This window comes from Panulirus ornatus, chromosome 15 (genome assembly GCF_036320965.1).
Source record: "Panulirus ornatus isolate Po-2019 chromosome 15, ASM3632096v1, whole genome shotgun sequence".
NCBI lineage: Eukaryota > Metazoa > Arthropoda > Malacostraca > Decapoda > Palinuridae > Panulirus > Panulirus ornatus.
In genome coordinates, this window is record NC_092238.1 from 23,092,216 (window position 1) to 23,111,815 (window position 19,600).

The 19,600-nt window shown below is 38.6% G+C and overlaps 1 protein-coding gene across 4 annotated transcripts in view; it reads right to left on the bottom strand.

Moving 5' to 3' along the window:
• The window catches only part of LOC139753747 ((E3-independent) E2 ubiquitin-conjugating enzyme UBE2O), a 455,778-nt gene that overhangs the window by 427,270 nt on the left and 8,908 nt on the right, over positions 1 to 19,600 (bottom strand). For 2 of the 4 annotated variants that reach the window (XM_071670558.1, XM_071670556.1), the window contains exon 1: positions 9,119 to 9,309. In XM_071670558.1, coding sequence (XP_071526659.1) covers positions 9,119 to 9,241 — 123 coding nt within the window. In that variant the 5' untranslated portion in view covers positions 9,242 to 9,309. Of the gene's footprint in view, positions 1 to 9,118; positions 9,310 to 13,956; positions 14,125 to 17,135; positions 17,310 to 19,600 lie in introns of those variants that run through there. The other 2 variants (XM_071670555.1, XM_071670557.1) reach the window with 2 other exon arrangements.

Here is a 19,600-nt window from a genome sequence, read left to right on the forward strand (position 1 = left end):
TCTTCTCCTCGTTCCCTCCACCTCCGACACATATATCCTCTTGGTCAATCTTTCCTCACTCATCCTCTCCATGTGCCCAAACCACTTCAAAACACCCTCTTCTGCTCTCTCAACCACGCTCTTTTGATTTCCACACATCTCTCTTACCCTTACGTTACTCACTCGATCAAACCACCTCACACCACACATTGTCCTCAAACATCTCATTTCCAGCACATCCATCCTCCTGCGCACAACTCTATCCATAGCCCACGCCTCGCAACCATACAACATTGTTGGAACCACTATTCCTTCAAACATACCCATTTTTGCTTTCCGAGATAACTAAAAAAAAACTATATCACCTGAATAATGCCAGAACAAATGCTCAATTCCAGTTATCATAACTTCTTAATTTCTAGAATTTTGTTATTGAGACATATCACTGTATTATGTTTTCACTGACGTAAAAATTCTTCAATTATCATAATCAATGTGATTCACTGACAAATTTTCCATAACAGCAAAATCATAAAAAGTCTGTAAAGTTACTAACCAGTTAGATATAGTGTTATCAAAGTCAGGTGGGCACTGGCAACACTGTCTCGACTTTTGCCAGAAATATCTCCTGCCTCATTGTGGTCAACTTCCAGTGCTTGAAGAATCAGTGTTCATAATATCACTCGCCACATGATCTGAAGACAGATCAACAAGTAATTCAGGATTATCCTCTCCCTAGTCCTCTGAATCCAGTTAACAGCCGCTCCATTTCTTTCCTAAGAAACTCACTAAAAAGTGTCACTACATGGTTGCAAGATGACTGACTGCGGGGAGAAATTATTGCACACTGCCACCTCGACAGCCACCTATGCTCTGCATACAACCATGAAATACAGGCAACTCGATGTGTAAATATCTGTCTATAGAAGCTGCCAAGTTTGTACAAATAACCATCTAGAGTTAAAGGGTTAATATATGGGGCCCATGTCAATCTTCTATTGAAAGGAACACCCAAAAATTTTGCTTCTTTTTCATAAGGTATGAGAATGCCTTTCAATAATACATGTAGAATTGCTGATCTATTAGTCGGTCTTGTAAAATGTACAGCTACAGTTTTTAATGAGAAATTAAAACCAGATTTATATGCTCAATCGGCAATTGTAACAAAAATTTGCAAGCATTTTACAGCAGCTTCAGAAGATGATGTTCAATTAGTCACATTATCGACATGCAGAGATAATTCAATATCCCCTACAATAGTTTCTACAACACTATTAACTGCAGAAATATAGCAAGTAACACTTAAAATGCTGCCCTTTGGCACATATTCTTCCAGAGGGAATTCTCCAAAATACTCATTACAAACCCGCCTTCAATTTTCTTTCAAAAACTTGACTTTTTTCCAAGATCTTCAAGAACATTGTCCTGCAAATCCTCCATTGGAATTCTTGAAAATGTTTTCTTAGTCTGTCCACTTTGCCTTCTCTTCCTGACTATAAAGTTATCAAACTACACATGTGTAGAATTTCTCAATTTTAAAACCTTCTAGACAGCATCAAAAAGGGAAAAAAAAAGGTTTTATAGAAAAAAGTTTCCTTACAGGGGGTTTGAAAACTGATGAAGCTTGCTAATAAACAATACATTTAACAACTGCCTGGCCAAGCACTGTTTGTCAGTTCGCAGTCTACAAAGAAAATCAAAACTATTAAAGCCTAAATACAGTACAGCCAAATCTAAAATTTAGGCCTCTGACAATGTCTGCCACAGGAGATTCATGATGCACTTAAATTTCCAAGCTGGTATCAGAGGAGTGCTACTTAAAGATGTATATAGCTACTAAACTTGGAGAAAGCTTAAAACATGTAAAGAAAATCTTTCTGAGAAAGAAGAGTGATAAGTGAGGTCATTTTGGACTCTTAAATTGGAGCCCTCTGTTCATATGTGAAATTAATCCATAATTGCCTTAAAAAAATCCTAAGATACTAAAGCCAACTTGCCTCAAGATCTTCTGAAATAAGAAGAGGCAAGCAATAGTCTCTACCATAGTGAGCAAATTAATATAGCAAGTTGAAGTAAAGCATATTCTTCTAAATACTAACATAGATTCTTTAAAAAAGACAGCTTCCATAAAATACTCTCACTGAGAGTGTTTCTTTGAGTTTAAAAGGCTTCCTTGTAGACAGAAGGCTGAAGAGGATATAAATCTAAAAACAGGATAAATCAGGCTCCCTAAGTACTGATGTCCAACTTCAAAATATCCACAGGCAGGCACCCCTAACCTTGTAACAAGACCCAAGAACCACTCTTATAAAAACTAATTATAGGATTAACTTTCCTACAATAAGAACTAGTTCTCTTTGCAGATTCTCACAAATAAGAACTTCTAAAGAAGTAAAAATTTGACTAAAGGAGAGTCCTAAGAATTAAAATGATTACATCCATATCATCATTTTAATAAGACGTCATTTGATCAATGCAAACACCTCATGATCTTGCTTAGAAATGAGGCCTATACTGGGGATATTGCGATAAAAATGTTGTTATGTAACCATTTCCCAACATGCTTTACAGTACTCCTGAAATGGGTTTTAGTCCCCCTTAGGTAGCTTATCTATCTACCTATATCTCTGATGCCCATTCCCCCTGGTAACTCCCACCAGGGGATGGCCATGTCAAAAGAATCTCCATAACTGGTGAACTCCAGAGGTTGATCATTTCCTGGAGTTATACTTTAAGTGACCGCCTTTTCTCTTAGAAAATTAGAGGAGGCACCCTGAGGATTAACCATTAAGTGAGCAAGAAAAGGAGACTCCAACACATGCAGCTTCTGCAATCTAGCAGAACAGCGGTCTCTCATGTCTTAAAAACTTATTTTCAAAGAAATTTCTGAAACGATTGGCCACAAAAGCTGTACTACCTATAACCCTTGCTCTGCTAAACAAACTTCCCAATACACACACATTGCACAAATTCATGAGATAGGAACCAAGAAATCTCCTATGTTCAGTTTTGTTAACTTCAATCATTTTCATGTAAATACAAGGTAAGGAACCTGAGACCCTAACAACACTAATTATTGTCCTTAATATTTCCTTTAAAACAAAAAGCAATTCTACATATATTCAATTTGTATATGTCAGGAAAAACTACTAATCATTAACATATTCAGAAAAATAATGAAGAAAATGGTTGGTAGAGATGGGTTGCCATCTATCACACAAACACATGCAACTGCCTTTGTTTAAAATACTCCAACTTATGATTCATGAATGATATGGTAAACTGTACTTTTCATTGAGTTTTTCTACACAATTCTCTTCAATACATTCTTAAGTAATGCACTCAGAACATAAACTGTACTTTTCATACACCTGCATTCTTTCTAAACAATCCTCTTTTGTAAGTTCTTACATATTGCATTAATCAATAATTATATAAATGTTCAGAAAAATGAAAGTAAAAATTGAAGAGAGAGGTGGTACCATGCATCTAATTGCTAGCAATCATCATCAGTTCAAAGCATTTAAATCATACTGAGTTAATGATACTGAAAATTGTATCTTAAATATATTTTCCTACAATCCTCTTTCATAGGTTCTCTTTTTTCATACTTCATTGCCATTTCCTGAGTTAACAAAGTTGCACCAGAAACTGATGTAGAAAGGCTGCATCCTCTCACATCAATTATCCAGCTGTCATGTGTAATGCACTGAAACCATAGCTCCCTATCCACAACCAAGCCCAACAGAACTTTCCATGGTATAATCATGAATATACTAAAACATAACGAAAAATCACATTACTCTGTCTAAAAGATCTTAACCCAAGATCAACAACACATGCTTAGGAACTTGAACTCTGTAAAGCTAGAGCCTAGTATGCTAAAAAAAAGAAGAGAACCTATCTGGGAGCATCCACTGAACCCATGCCAAGCCAAGTCAACTTCTGATCAGAAACAATCTAAGATTCTCCCATGTTAAGAGAAAACCTGATTTCTGATAAAAAGTTTTCTAGCTATGCAACTTACCCTGACACATTCTTCTTTGATTCTACTATCAGCAGAAAATCTTTGAGATTAATTGACACTACCACTATAATTGTCACCCTAGTTAAGACGGCGTATATATCTATTCATTATTCTTTGCCGCTGTCTCCCGCGTTAGCAAGATAGTGCAAAGAAACAGAAGAAAGAATGGCCCAACCCACCCACATACACATGTATATACAAATACGCCATCAAACACACATATACATTTCAACATATACATACATATACATACACAGATATTCCTATGAGTCCACGGGGAAAATGAAACATGAAAAGTTCCCAAGTGCACTTTCATGTAATAATCACATCATCAGGGGAGACACAAGAGAGGAATATAACAGTCAGTTGATATACATCAAAGAGACGAAACTAAGACGCCATTTGGTAAACATGTTTACCAAATGGCGCAAAAACGCGCAAAGTTGTGATCCTTTCCAATACACAGACATATATATACACATGTACATATTCATAATTGCTGCCTTCATCCATTCCTGCCGCCACCCACCAAACATGAAATGGCACCCCCCTCCCCCAGTGCGTGCGAAGTAGCGCTAGGAAAAGTCAACAAAGGCCATATTCGTTCACACTCAGTCTCTAACTGTCATGTGTAATGCACCGAAACCACAGCTCCCTTTCCACATCCAGGCCCCACAAAACTTTCCCTGGTTTACACCTGTATGTTCAGGCCCCGATCACTCAGAATCTTTTTCACTCCATCCTTCCACCTCCAATTTGGTCTCCCACTTCTCCACATTCCCTCCACCTCTGACACATATATCCTCTTGGTCAATCTTTCCTCACTAATTCTCTCCATGTGACCAAACCATTTCAATACACCCTCTTCTGCTCTCTCAACCACACTCTTTTTATTACCACACATCTCTCTCTCACCCTTACATTACTTACTTGATCAAACCACCTCACACCACATATTGTCCTAAAACATCTCATTTCCAACACATCCATCCTACTCCACAAAACCTTATCTATAGCCCATGCCTCACAACCATATAACATTGTTGGAGCCACTATTCCTTCAAACATGCCCATTTTTGCTCTCCGTGATAACGTTCTCGCCTTCTACAAATTCTTCAATGCTCCCAGAACCTTCGCCCCCTCCCCCACTCCGTGACTCACTTCAGCTTTCATGGTTCCATCCGCTGCCAAATCCACTTCCAGATATATAAAAGATTTCTAAAACACTTCACTTCCTCCAGGTTTTCTCCATTCAAACTAACCTCCCAATTAACTTTCTCCCTCAAACCTAATAACCTTGCTCTTATTCACATTAACTCTCAGCTTTCTTCTTTCATACACTTTACCAAACACAGTCACCAGCTTCTGCAGTTCCTTATCCAAATCAGCAACCAGCGCTGTATCATCCGCAAACAACAACTGACTCACCTCCCAAGCCCTCCCATCCACAACAGACTGCATACTTGCCCTTCTCTCCAAAACTCTTTTATTCACCTCCCTAACAACCCCATCCATAAACAAATTAAATAACCATGGTGACATCATGCACCCCTGCCACAGACTGACATTCATTGAAAACTAATCACCCTCCCCACCCGTACACATGCCCTACATCCTCAATAAAAACTTTTTACTGCTTCTAGCAACTTATCCCCACACCATATACTCTTAATACCCTCCACATAGCATCTCTATCAACTCTAACATATGCCTTTTCCATCTGTTTTTCTAAGTATTTCTCACATACATTCTTCAAAGCAAACACCTGATCCACACATACTCTACCACTTCTGAAACCACACTACTCTTCCCCAATCTGATGCTATGTACATGCCTTGACCCTCTCAATCAGTACCCTACCAAATAATTTCCCAGGAATACTCAACAAACTTTTTTCTTTTTTTGCTTTGTCGCTGTCTCCCGCGTTTGCGAGGTAGCGCAAGGAAACAGACGAAAGAAATGGCCCAACCCACCCCCATACACATGTATATACATACGTCCACACACGCAAATATACATACCTACACAGCTTTCCATGGTTTACCCCAGAAGCTTCACATGCCTTGATTCAATCCACTGACAGCACGTCAACCCCGGTATACCACATCGCTCCAATTCGCTCTATTCCTTGCCCTCCTTACACCCTCCTGCATGTTCAGACCCCGATCACACAAAATCTTTTTCACTCCATCTTTCCACCTCCAATTTGGTCTCCCTCTTCTCCTCGTTCCCTCCACCTCCGACACATATATTCTCTTGGTCAATCTTTCCTCACTCATTCTCTCCATGTGCCCAAACCATTTCAAAACACCCTCTTCTGCTCTCTCAACCACGCTCTTTTTATTTCCACACATCTCTCTTACCCTTACGTTACTCACTCGATCAAACCACCTCACACCACACATTGTCCTCAAACATCTCATTTCCAGCACATCCATCCTCCTGCGCACAACTCTATCCATAGCCCACGCCTCGCAACCATACAACATTGTTGGAACCACTATTCCTTCAAACATACCCATTTTTGCTTTCCGAGATAATGTTCTCGACTTCCACACATTCTTCAAGGCTCCCAGAATTTTCGCCCCCTCCCCCACCCTATGATCCACTTCCGCTTCCATGGTTCCATCCGCTGCCAGATCCACTCCCAGATATCTAAAACACTTCACTTCCTCCAGTTTTTCTCCATTCAAACTCACCTCCCAATTGACTTGACCCTCAACCCTACTGTACCTAATAACCTTGCTCTTATTCACATTTACTCTTAACTTTCTTCTTTCACACACTTTACCAAACTCAGTCACCAGCTTCTGCAGTTTCTCACATGAATCAGCCACCAGCGCTGTATCATCAGCGAACAACAACTGACTCACTTCCCAAGCTCTCTCATCCCCAACAGACTTCATACTTGCCCCTCTTTCCAAAACTCTTGCATTCACCTCCCTAACAACTCCATCCATAAACAAATTAAACAACCATGGAGACATCACACACCCCTGCCGCAAACCTACATTCACTGAGAACCAATCACTTTCCTCTCTTCCTACACGTACACATGCCTTACATCCTCGATAAAAACTTTTCACTGCTTCTAACAACTTGCCTCCCACACCATATATTCTTAATACCTTCCACAGAGCATCTCTATCAACTCTATCATATGCCTTCTCCAGATCCATAAATGCTACATACAAATCCATTTGCTTTTCTAAGTATTTCTCACATACATTCCTCAAACTTATACCTCTGTAATTTGAGCATTCACTCTTATCCCCTTTGCCTATGTACAATGGCACTATGCATACATTCCACCTATCCTCAGGCACTTCACCATGATCCATAGATACATTGAATATCCTCACCAACCAGTCAACAACACAGTCACCCCCATTTTTAATAAATTCCACAGCAATACCATCCAAACCCACCGCCTTGCCGGCTTTCATCTTCTGCAAAGCCTTCACTACCTCTTCTCTGTTTACCAAATCATTCTCCCTGACCCTTCCACTTCGCTCACCACCTCGACCAAAACACCCTACACCTGCCACTCTATCATCAAACACATTCAACAAACCTTAAAAATACTCTCTCCATCTCCCTCTCACTTCAACACTACTTATCATTACCTCCCCATATGCCCCTTCACCAATGTTCCCAATTGTTCTTTTGTCTTATGCACTTTATTTAACTCCTTCTAAAACATCTTCTTATTCTTAATATGCTTAAATTAGCATATTAAAATCTCTGGCACTATGTTTGGTCTAAATGACATCACTATGATCTGCCTAATTTTCTTACCTGCCAACATTAGTTCTCAAGAACTTTCCAACTCGGGTGATGAATCAGGATTAGATAGTTTGAGCCTGCAGTTATCAGGGTCAACTAGTCTCCAGCTGTCGAGGCACACAGCAAAACTAACAGCTTGTCATCAAAATGATAGTAAACATTTTTCAGTTCTATACTTACCATTCAAACATTTCAAGCAGAAAACTGCACAATTTCTCTGTGGTCATTTTGTACTTTTTTTGTTACATTTCCAGTTACAATATACATGAACGACAGAGAGTGGATGTGAGCACCTGTGGGTGTTCTTCATCTGATGCTGGCACTACCTCATTAATGTATGAAATAGGGGAAAGTATGGAAGAATATCTTTAACTCAAAATCAGATCTTGAATGATTCTAAAATACAAAGTAGAAGTCAGAAATTATGTCCTAAGTCATGAAAAATCTACAATTAATGTCAAGGTCTGGGCAGCAGTCTGAAAAGCATCAATGATGATGTATAAATGAATGTGGGTGTGAAAGGTGTCAGCCCCATCTCACTTTCACAACATTACATATAAAGCCTACATAAGTTGCTGTATGGTCACATGAATGAATATCTGTTGCTCTCAAACATTCTATGGTGGTTAAAGCCGGAAGACCTCTAACTCATTCTGAGGTGTGAATGGACATTTTAACCCCAAATCAAGCAAGTGCTTTCTCAGATGTTTACAGGGCTCCCTCCAGAAATGAGAAATTATTTCAGGCTATTGACCGCTTCATATGCAAGAACATTACCTTTCAATCAAGACATATTTCATACTGGTTAATCAGCTATCTTGGGAACTGGAAATGCTGACTACAGCACTTGCCTGGTGGACTGGATATGAGTACATATCAATAATGTACTATCTGTACTCTCTACATGTAGGAAAACATTATAGATATTGACAAACATACTGTGGAAAATTACATTATCTTAATAAAAAAATTTGAATTTACATCAAAAATGCACTATCTGTACTCTCTACATGCAGAAAAACGTTTTAGATATTGGTAGACATACTGTTGAAAAATCAATTTACCTTACGGTAATATATAAAAAAAATTTTTTTAAAATTCTACATTTCAAAATAAGACTCACTTACCAGTCCTAGTCCATCTATCTGTATTCTATGTGCTTTCTCCAGCTACTTTACAATACATTCAGTCTAGAGACACTAAGAGCCACATTCTGAATATCAGAACATCTTTAACAAAGGTTATGAAAATCAATATGCAGCTTGGGGAGGACACATACTCAACTCAAGCAATGTACAGGTTACCGTGAGCTTGAATGACAATTACCAATCTAACCCTGTCTCGTGTATCCCGCATATCATCTAATTCTAGAGCTTCGCTGTCAGACATTATGCATCTTGAGCCATCAGCACACAGCATCACTAGTCGACACTTGACCATGTGCACCATACCCACCCAGGAGTCTAAGGCTACAGCAATGTCCGTTGTGAACTCCTAAAAAGCAAAAAAATAATAATAATGAAAGTAAATAAAAAACATATGAATTGATTAAAAGCATATCTTCTTCCCCATGGTAGGCCTTATCATGACTATTCTTTGTAAATCCAAAGAAAAGAAGTTACACAGTAACTTAGGAGATATATGATAGTATCATACAAGAACACGAATGTGAAAAGTGTGGCAGATGAGTGACAGCTCATCAGTCCATCACCTGTACCTTCAGTTATTTACAAATGTTAAAGAAACTAAGGTTTAGATTCAGTCAGAGTCTAGGCAGTGTCTAGATGAAAAAAGAATTATGGGTGGAAAAACTATGTGGCGGTGACAGACAATTTGAGAATGAAGCCATACCTAATTCTTTAAATATGTTTGCTTCATCCATTCCTGATCATGAATATAACCTCCTAGTATCCTGGGATGCATAATTGTAGATGTAACAATAATTTGCAGGTATACAAGACTATTGCTATCATAAGGATGAGATACCTAAACGACTGTTGTTAAAATAAAATTGTAAAAAGCTTTGAAACCAACACAAGGGCAGTAACTGTGAAAAAGCAGAGGGCAAACATCTACTTACTTACTTACTTACTTATGGCTGTAAAAGCTAGTATCTTTACTGGATTCTCAAGGTAATTAAATCTTTCAATTCAATCCCTCCTGAATCATACTAATTCAATATCACTTTCACTAAATATTTGATACAGTTTATAAAACTTTTTTGGGTAACAGTACACTAATAAGACAATTTTGCAGACTTTTTTTACCATTATTTTACTCATCATATAATGTCTGAAAAGACTATCATCTCCAAGCAGCTCCTCATATTTTTTAGTCTCTTACTAAAAGTGTAAAAGCACTTTCTCTTCTACATACTTTCCTTACCTGATTTTCTTTATTTGATCTCTAATTTCAGTTCCTTCTTTCCCAGTTAATTCCTCTACATTTGTATATATGTACTGTTTTTCAGTCTACCTTCCCACAACCAGGTTTTAGGTTATATCATATATATATTTTGCTTTGTCGCTGTCTCCCGCATTAGCGAGGTAGCGCAAGGAAACAGACGAAAGAATGGCCCAACCCACCCACATACACAGGTATATACATACATGTCTACACACGCACATATACATACCTATACATCTCAACGTATACATATATATATATATATACACGCAGACATATACATATATACACAAGTACATAATTCATACTGTCTGCCTTTATTCATTTCCATCGCCACCCCGCCACACATGAAATAACAACCCCTTCCCCCTCATGTGCGCGAGGTAGCACTAGGAAGACAACAAAGGCCACATTCGTTCACACTCAGTCTCTAGCTGTCATGTAATAATGCACTGAAACGACAGCTCTCTTTCCACATCCAGGCCCCACAGAACTTTCCATGGTTTACCCCAGACACTTCACATGCCCTGGTTCAATCAATTGACAGCATGTCGACCACGGTATACCACATCATTCCAATTCATGCTATCCCTGCCTGCCTTTCACCCTCCTGCATGTTCAGGCCCCCATCACTCAAAATCTTTTTCACTCCATCTTTCCACCTCCAATTTGGTCTCCCACATCTCCTTGTTCCCTCCACCTCTGACACATATATCCTCTTGGTCAATCTTTCCTCACTTATTCTCTCCATGTGATCAAACCATTTCAAAACACCCTCTTCTACTCCCTCAACCACACTCTTTTTATTACCACACATCTCTCTTACCCTTACATTACTTACTCGATCAAACCACCTCACACCACATACTGTCCTCAAACATCTCATTTCAAGCACATCCACCCTCCTGCGCACAACTCTATCCATAGCCCACGCCTCGCAACCATACAACATTGTTGGAACCAATATTCCTTCAAACATAGCCATTTTTGCTTTCCGAGATAATGTTCTTGACTTCCACACATTTTTCAAGGCTCCCAGAATTTTTTGCCCCCTGCCCCACCCTATGATTCACTTCCGCTTCCATGGTTCCATCTGCTGCCAAATCCACTCCCAGCTATCTAAAACACTTCACTTACTCCAGTTTTTCTCCATTCAAACTTACCTTCCAATTGACTTGACCCTCAACCCTACTGTACCTAATATCCTTGCTCCTATTCACATTTACTCTCAACTTTCTCCTTTCACACACTTTACCAAATTCAGTCACCAGCTTCCGCAGTTTCTCACATAAATCAGCCACCAGCGCTGTATCATCAGCGAACAACAACTGACTCACTTCCCAAGCTCTCTCATCCCCAACAGACTTCATACTTGCCCCTCTTTCCAAAACTCTTGCATTCACCTCCCTAACAACTCCATCCATAAACAAATTAAACAACCATGGAGACATCACACACCCCTGCCGCAAACCTACATTCACTGAGAACCAATCACTTTCCTCTCTTCCTACACGTACACATGCCTTACATCCTCGATAAAAACTTTTCACTGCTTCTAACAACTTGCCTCCCACACCATATATTCTTAATACTTCCACAAGTCCTTCACACACATTGCTCTCCAGATCCATAATGCTAATACAAACCATTGCTTTCTAGTATTTCTCCATACATTCCTCAAACTATCCTCTGTAATTGAGCATTCATCTTATCCTTGCCTATACATGATATGCATCATTCCTATCCTGCATTCACCATGACCCATAGACATGATATTCTCCAACCTCAAAACACAGTCACCATTTTAATAATTCCACAGCAATACATCCAACCCACCGCCTTGCGGCTATTCTTCTGCAAAGCTCACTACCTCTCTCTGTTACCAAATCATTCTCCCTGACCTTCCACTTCGCTCACCACCTCGATCCAATACACCCTACATCTGCCACTCTATCTCAAACACATTCAACAAACCTTAAAATACTCTCTCCATTCTCTCTACATTCAACATACTATCATTACCTCCCCTTGCCCTTCACAATGTTCCCAAATTGTTCATTTCTTTTTTTTTTTTTTTTTTTTTTTTTTTATACTTTGTCCGCTGTCATCCCGCGTTTGCGAGTACGCAGGAACGACGAAAGAAATGCCCAACCCCCCCATACACATGTACATACACACGTCACACAACACAAATATAATACTACACGCTTCCATGGTTTACCCCGACGCTTCACATGCACTTGATTCAATCCACTGACAGCACGCAACCCCTGTATACCACATCGCTCCAATTCACTCTATTCCTTGCCCTCCTTTGTCTTATGCACTTTATTTAACTCCTTCTAAAACATCTTCTTATTCTTAATATGCTTAAATTAGCATATTAAAATCTCTGGCACTATGTTTGGTCTAAATGACATCACTATGATCTGCCTAATTTTCTTACCTGCCAACATTAGTTCTCAAGAACTTTCCAACTCGGGTGATGAATCAGGATTAGATAGTTTGAGCCTGCAGTTATCAGGGTCAACTAGTCTCCAGCTGTCGAGGCACACAGCAAAACTAACAGCTTGTCATCAAAATGATAGTAAACATTTTTCAGTTCTATACTTACCATTCAAACATTTCAAGCAGAAAACTGCACAATTTCTCTGTGGTCATTTTGTACTTTTTTTGTTACATTTCCAGTTACAATATACATGAACGACAGAGAGTGGATGTGAGCACCTGTGGGTGTTCTTCATCTGATGCTGGCACTACCTCATTAATGTATGAAATAGGGGAAAGTATGGAAGAATATCTTTAACTCAAAATCAGATCTTGAATGATTCTAAAATACAAAGTAGAAGTCAGAAATTATGTCCTAAGTCATGAAAAATCTACAATTAATGTCAAGGTCTGGGCAGCAGTCTGAAAAGCATCAATGATGATGTATAAATGAATGTGGGTGTGAAAGGTGTCAGCCCCATCTCACTTTCACAACATTACATATAAAGCCTACATAAGTTGCTGTATGGTCACATGAATGAATATCTGTTGCTCTCAAACATTCTATGGTGGTTAAAGCCGGAAGACCTCTAACTCATTCTGAGGTGTGAATGGACATTTTAACCCCAAATCAAGCAAGTGCTTTCTCAGATGTTTACAGGGCTCCCTCCAGAAATGAGAAATTATTTCAGGCTATTGACCGCTTCATATGCAAGAACATTACCTTTCAATCAAGACATATTTCATACTGGTTAATCAGCTATCTTGGGAACTGGAAATGCTGACTACAGCACTTGCCTGGTGGACTGGATATGAGTACATATCAATAATGTACTATCTGTACTCTCTACATGTAGGAAAACATTATAGATATTGACAAACATACTGTGGAAAATTACATTATCTTAATAAAAAATTTGAATTTACATCAAAAATGCACTATCTGTACTCTCTACATGCAGAAAAACGTTTTAGATATTGGTAGACATACTGTTGAAAAATCAATTTACCTTACGGTAATATATAAAAAAAATTTTTTAAAATTCTACATTTCAAAATAAGACTCACTTACCAGTCCTAGTCCATCTATCTGTATTCTATGTGCTTTCTCCAGCTACTTTACAATACATTCAGTCTAGAGACACTAAGAGCCACATTCTGAATATCAGAACATCTTTAACAAAGGTTATGAAAATCAATATGCAGCTTGGGGAGGACACATACTCAACTCAAGCAATGTACAGGTTACCGTGAGCTTGAATGACAATTACCAATCTAACCCTGTCTCGTGTATCCCGCATATCATCTAATTCTAGAGCTTCGCTGTCAGACATTATGCATCTTGAGCCATCAGCACACAGCATCACTAGTCGACACTTGACCATGTGCACCATACCCACCCAGGAGTCTAAGGCTACAGCAATGTCCGTTGTGAACTCCTAAAAAGCAAAAAAATAATAATAATGAAAGTAAATAAAAAACATATGAATTGATTAAAAGCATATCTTCTTCCCCATGGTAGGCCTTATCATGACTATTCTTTGTAAATCCAAAGAAAAGAAGTTACACAGTAACTTAGGAGATATATGATAGTATCATACAAGAACACGAATGTGAAAAGTGTGGCAGATGAGTGACAGCTCATCAGTCCATCACCTGTACCTTCAGTTATTTACAAATGTTAAAGAAACTAAGGTTTAGATTCAGTCAGAGTCTAGGCAGTGTCTAGATGAAAAAAGAATTATGGGTGGAAAAACTATGTGGCGGTGACAGACAATTTGAGAATGAAGCCATACCTAATTCTTTAAATATGTTTGCTTCATCCATTCCTGATCATGAATATAACCTCCTAGTATCCTGGGATGCATAATTGTAGATGTAACAATAATTTGCAGGTATACAAGACTATTGCTATCATAAGGATGAGATACCTAAACGACTGTTGTTAAAATAAAATTGTAAAAAGCTTTGAAACCAACACAAGGGCAGTAACTGTGAAAAAGCAGAGGGCAAACATCTACTTACTTACTTACTTATGGCTGTAAAAGCTAGTATCTTTACTGGATTCTCAAGGTAATTAAATCTTTCAATTCAATCCCTCCTGAATCATACTAATTCAATATCACTTTCACTAAATATTTGATACAGTTTATAAAACTTTTTTGGGTAACAGTACACTAATAAGACAATTTTGCAGACTTTTTTTACCATTATTTTACTCATCATATAATGTCTGAAAAGACTATCATCTCCAAGCAGCTCCTCATATTTTTTAGTCTCTTACTAAAAGTGTAAAAGCACTTTCTCTTCTACATACTTTCCTTACCTGATTTTCTTTATTTGATCTCTAATTTCAGTTCCTTCTTTCCCAGTTAATTCCTCTACATTTGTATATATGTACTGTTTTTCAGTCTACCTTCCCACAACCAGGTTTTAGGTTATATCATATATATATTTTGCTTTGTCGCTGTCTCCCGCATTAGCGAGGTAGCGCAAGGAAACAGACGAAAGAATGGCCCAACCCACCCACATACACAGGTATATACATACATGTCTACACACGCACATATACATACCTATACATCTCAACGTATACATATATATATATATATACACGCAGACATATACATATATACACAAGTACATAATTCATACTGTCTGCCTTTATTCATTTCCATCGCCACCCCGCCACACATGAAATAACAACCCCTTCCCCCTCATGTGCGCGAGGTAGCACTAGGAAGACAACAAAGGCCACATTCGTTCACACTCAGTCTCTAGCTGTCATGTAATAATGCACTGAAACGACAGCTCTCTTTCCACATCCAGGCCCCACAGAACTTTCCATGGTTTACCCCAGACACTTCACATGCCCTGGTTCAATCAATTGACAGCATGTCGACCACGGTATACCACATCATTCCAATTCATGCTATCCCTGCCTGCCTTTCACCCTCCTGCATGTTCAGGCCCCCATCACTCAAAATCTTTTTCACTCCATCTTTCCACCTCCAATTTGGTCTCCCACATCTCCTTGTTCCCTCCACCTCTGACACATATATCCTCTTGGTCAATCTTTCCTCACTTATTCTCTCCATGTGATCAAACCATTTCAAAACACCCTCTTCTACTCCCTCAACCACACTCTTTTTATTACCACACATCTCTCTTACCCTTACATTACTTACTCGATCAAACCACCTCACACCACATACTGTCCTCAAACATCTCATTTCAAGCACATCCACCCTCCTGCGCACAACTCTATCCATAGCCCACGCCTCGCAACCATACAACATTGTTGGAACCAATATTCCTTCAAACATAGCCATTTTTGCTTTCCGAGATAATGTTCTTGACTTCCACACATTTTTCAAGGCTCCCAGAATTTTTGCCCCCTGCCCCACCCTATGATTCACTTCCGCTTCCATGGTTCCATCTGCTGCCAAATCCACTCCCAGCTATCTAAAACACTTCACTTACTCCAGTTTTTCTCCATTCAAACTTACCTTCCAATTGACTTGACCCTCAACCCTACTGTACCTAATATCCTTGCTCCTATTCACATTTACTCTCAACTTTCTCCTTTCACACACTTTACCAAATTCAGTCACCAGCTTCCGCAGTTTCTCACATAAATCAGGTATTCTTGGTTTACTTTCATTAGTTTAAAATATAACAATCTATGTTTTTTGCCTGCTGTATTTTCTTTTTAGTTACCTCCTTGGTTTGTTTTTCTTTAAAAACACACTACCAACTTTTTTCTCTTGTACCTACTCTACTTTCTTAAATTCTACAAGCCATAACTCCCTTGTTTATTACCAACAGTTAGCACCTCATTCCCTTCAACTAATTCCTTCACATAGACTTCCTGAATTATCATTTCATATAATGTGGCAATTCTAATCCCATATGATCTAGTATATATGACTTGTTAACTAAAATGAATAAATTCACCATGAATGCCCCTACTTGAATCTGTCCATGATCATAAAAAGGTTAACATCACACACAAATAAATTCACCAAGAATGCCTCTACTTGAATTTATCAATGACCAGAAAACGTTAACATCAAATCTAAAGACCTCCAAGTTAGGCCATAAACATAAAAGTCATTAGCTGATCAACTCTGGGTTAAAAATGAAACCAAATGACATATTCTAAAAAAAGGAAAAAAAAATTGGGATTATTAATACAAATAGATCTCCAGTCAGATTAAGAAAAAGTATTGCTTGAATCATGTTTTTTTTCTGATTTATTGATGACTGTTCAGGTGAGGTTTTCAACCTGAACACAAATATGAAATCACACATACTGCCCTCATGGAATCAAATTTCTCAAATATGGAGTCACTGGTGAATTACAAATTCCATCCTTTTTCTAATCAAATAATGAAAATCAATAACTAGCCTCACTGGCAAAAGGTAATCGTTAAACATGAAGACTTACCTCAAGTGGTGTGAGATCATTGCTGTTAACATTTAATATAACATGTTTTGTTCCCACAACCTGCACACTTGAAGTTACATGGACTTGGCGGCAGTAACCACGTTGAGTGTCTTTACCTCGAATCAAGCGACGTACAACATCACCTGGCATTAGAGATCGATCTGCTAATCCCACCTGCAATATTCAAAGAAAACTGAAGCAACACACTTCTGTATGAAATCTATTTCACACTATCTTAAATTTCATTTACAAGGGATGTGTGAAGGGCATACAACCTCTTAGTTCTCATATATCTTCAGTCTAGGTCTAGTGTTAGAAAGTCATCCATAAACTTTTTCCTTATAAAGGAAAATCCTAATTTCTTATTTATCACAATTATTTGACATCCAAAAAGAAAAAATTAAATAGCTCTAGCCCAACTTATTTCATAAGCAGCAAGTATCCAATTCTTTCAAAGTCTATTTCAACTCACTGTACTTTTAACTATTCTACCATAAATAATCCCGACTAACCTATCAACTGCCATGGGTTCTACTTCCCATAGCCTCTAAAACTAGGCACTTGTGTTACCTTATGTTTCATACAGAGCAAAATATAGATAACAGTTCATTCACTTGACATTGTGTTTGTCAACTACTTTCTTTTACATGCATGTTCCCTATTTCCCAAGTAAACAAGGTCGCACCAGAAACAAACAAATAAAAGGTCCCATTCGCTCACATCTATTCTCTATCTTGAATGTGCATTACACCGAAACTACAGTCCCCTATCCACAACCAGGCCTCATAGACTTTTCCAATGTTTCCCCTGGCTGCTTCATTTGTCCTGGTTCAGTCCACTGACAATATACCACATTGCTCCAAATCACTGTGACCTTACACCTTCCTGCATGTTCAGGCCCCAAGCATCAAAATCTTTACACTTCATCCTTCCATCTCCAATATGGTCACCCCATCCTCTTTTCCTTGTTCCCTTCACTTTTGCATGTACATCCTCTTTGTTAACCTCTCCTGACTCATTCTCTCTGTAAGTCTCAAACCATTTCAGCAAACCCTCTTAAGCTTTCTCAACCATAATCTACTTGTTATCACCCTTCTTTCGCACACTACTATCACTTATTCAATCAATGCTCCTCACACCACATATTGTTCTCAAACATTTAAGTTCCAATATATCCACCCTCCTCTGTAAATTCTCTTCTATAGCCCATTTCTCCCATCCACACTAAATTGCTGAGACCACTATTTCAAACATACCATTTTCACCTTCCCAGACAGCAACCTTTCTTTCCATACAGTTCTCAAAGCTTAAAACCTTCACCCCCTCACTCATCCAAGACTCACCTCTGTCCACTCCCACGAATCTAAATCACACGTCCTCCAAGCTTTCCCAATTCAAATTCACATTCCAACTAACTTATCTGTCTGCATTGTTAAACATAATTATTTTGCTTTTGTTCACTTACTCTCAGCTTCCTCCTTTTACAAACTCTTTCAAACTCATACACCATCTTCTGCAGTTTCTCACATGAATCTGCCACCATTGCCTCGTCATCAGCAAGCAACAATGGACTCCCCTCCCCACAGACTTCATATCTGTCACTCTCTCCCAGACCCTTGCATTTACCTCCCTCCCCAACCCATCCATAAACAAATTCAACGGCCATTGTGACATCACAAATACCTATCACACACCCATCCTTACCTGGAACAGCTCACTCTCCTCTCTTCCTAATTGCACACATGCCTTACTCTCATGATAAAAAAACCCTCACTGCTTCTACATCATCTATTCATAAAAACTTCCACAAATTATATCATCTCAACCCTTTCATATACATAAATACTACTTCCTTCTGTTTCTTTAAGTATTTCTCATACAAATTCTTTAAAGCAAACACCTGATCCGTACATCCTCTACCACTCCTGAAACCCTAATGTTCTTCCCCCACTCTGATGCTCTGTGCATACTAACACCCTCACAATCACCACAATCCAATAAAACTTTGTAGACCTTACAAAATTTTACCTATATAATTTGAACACCCACCTCTGTCCCCTTTACCTTTACACAATTGCACTTTAAATGCATTCCACCAATCATCAGGCACCTCACCATGATCGATACACATAAAAAAAATCTAAATTTGAAATTCTTACCACTGAGCACTCATGATATATAGTACTTTCAAAAAATATGTTCCAAAATTTAAACCACCTTTTTACCTCTGAAGCGATGCTCTGCAAGCATGAGAAATACTCTAGGACATCCATAAAGAAAACTGAAATGAGGAGCTTCTAATCTTCTGTCTTTCTAGTGGGGAAACACTGGCTTCCCAACCAGTCACTACAATCAGCTTTGAAGCATGCCTTGGTGTAGCTTATCCCTAAGAAAGGAAACAACTCCAACCCCTCCTACAACCTCATTGTTCTCGCTTCTGCTATCTGCAGTTTTTCAATCTCTCT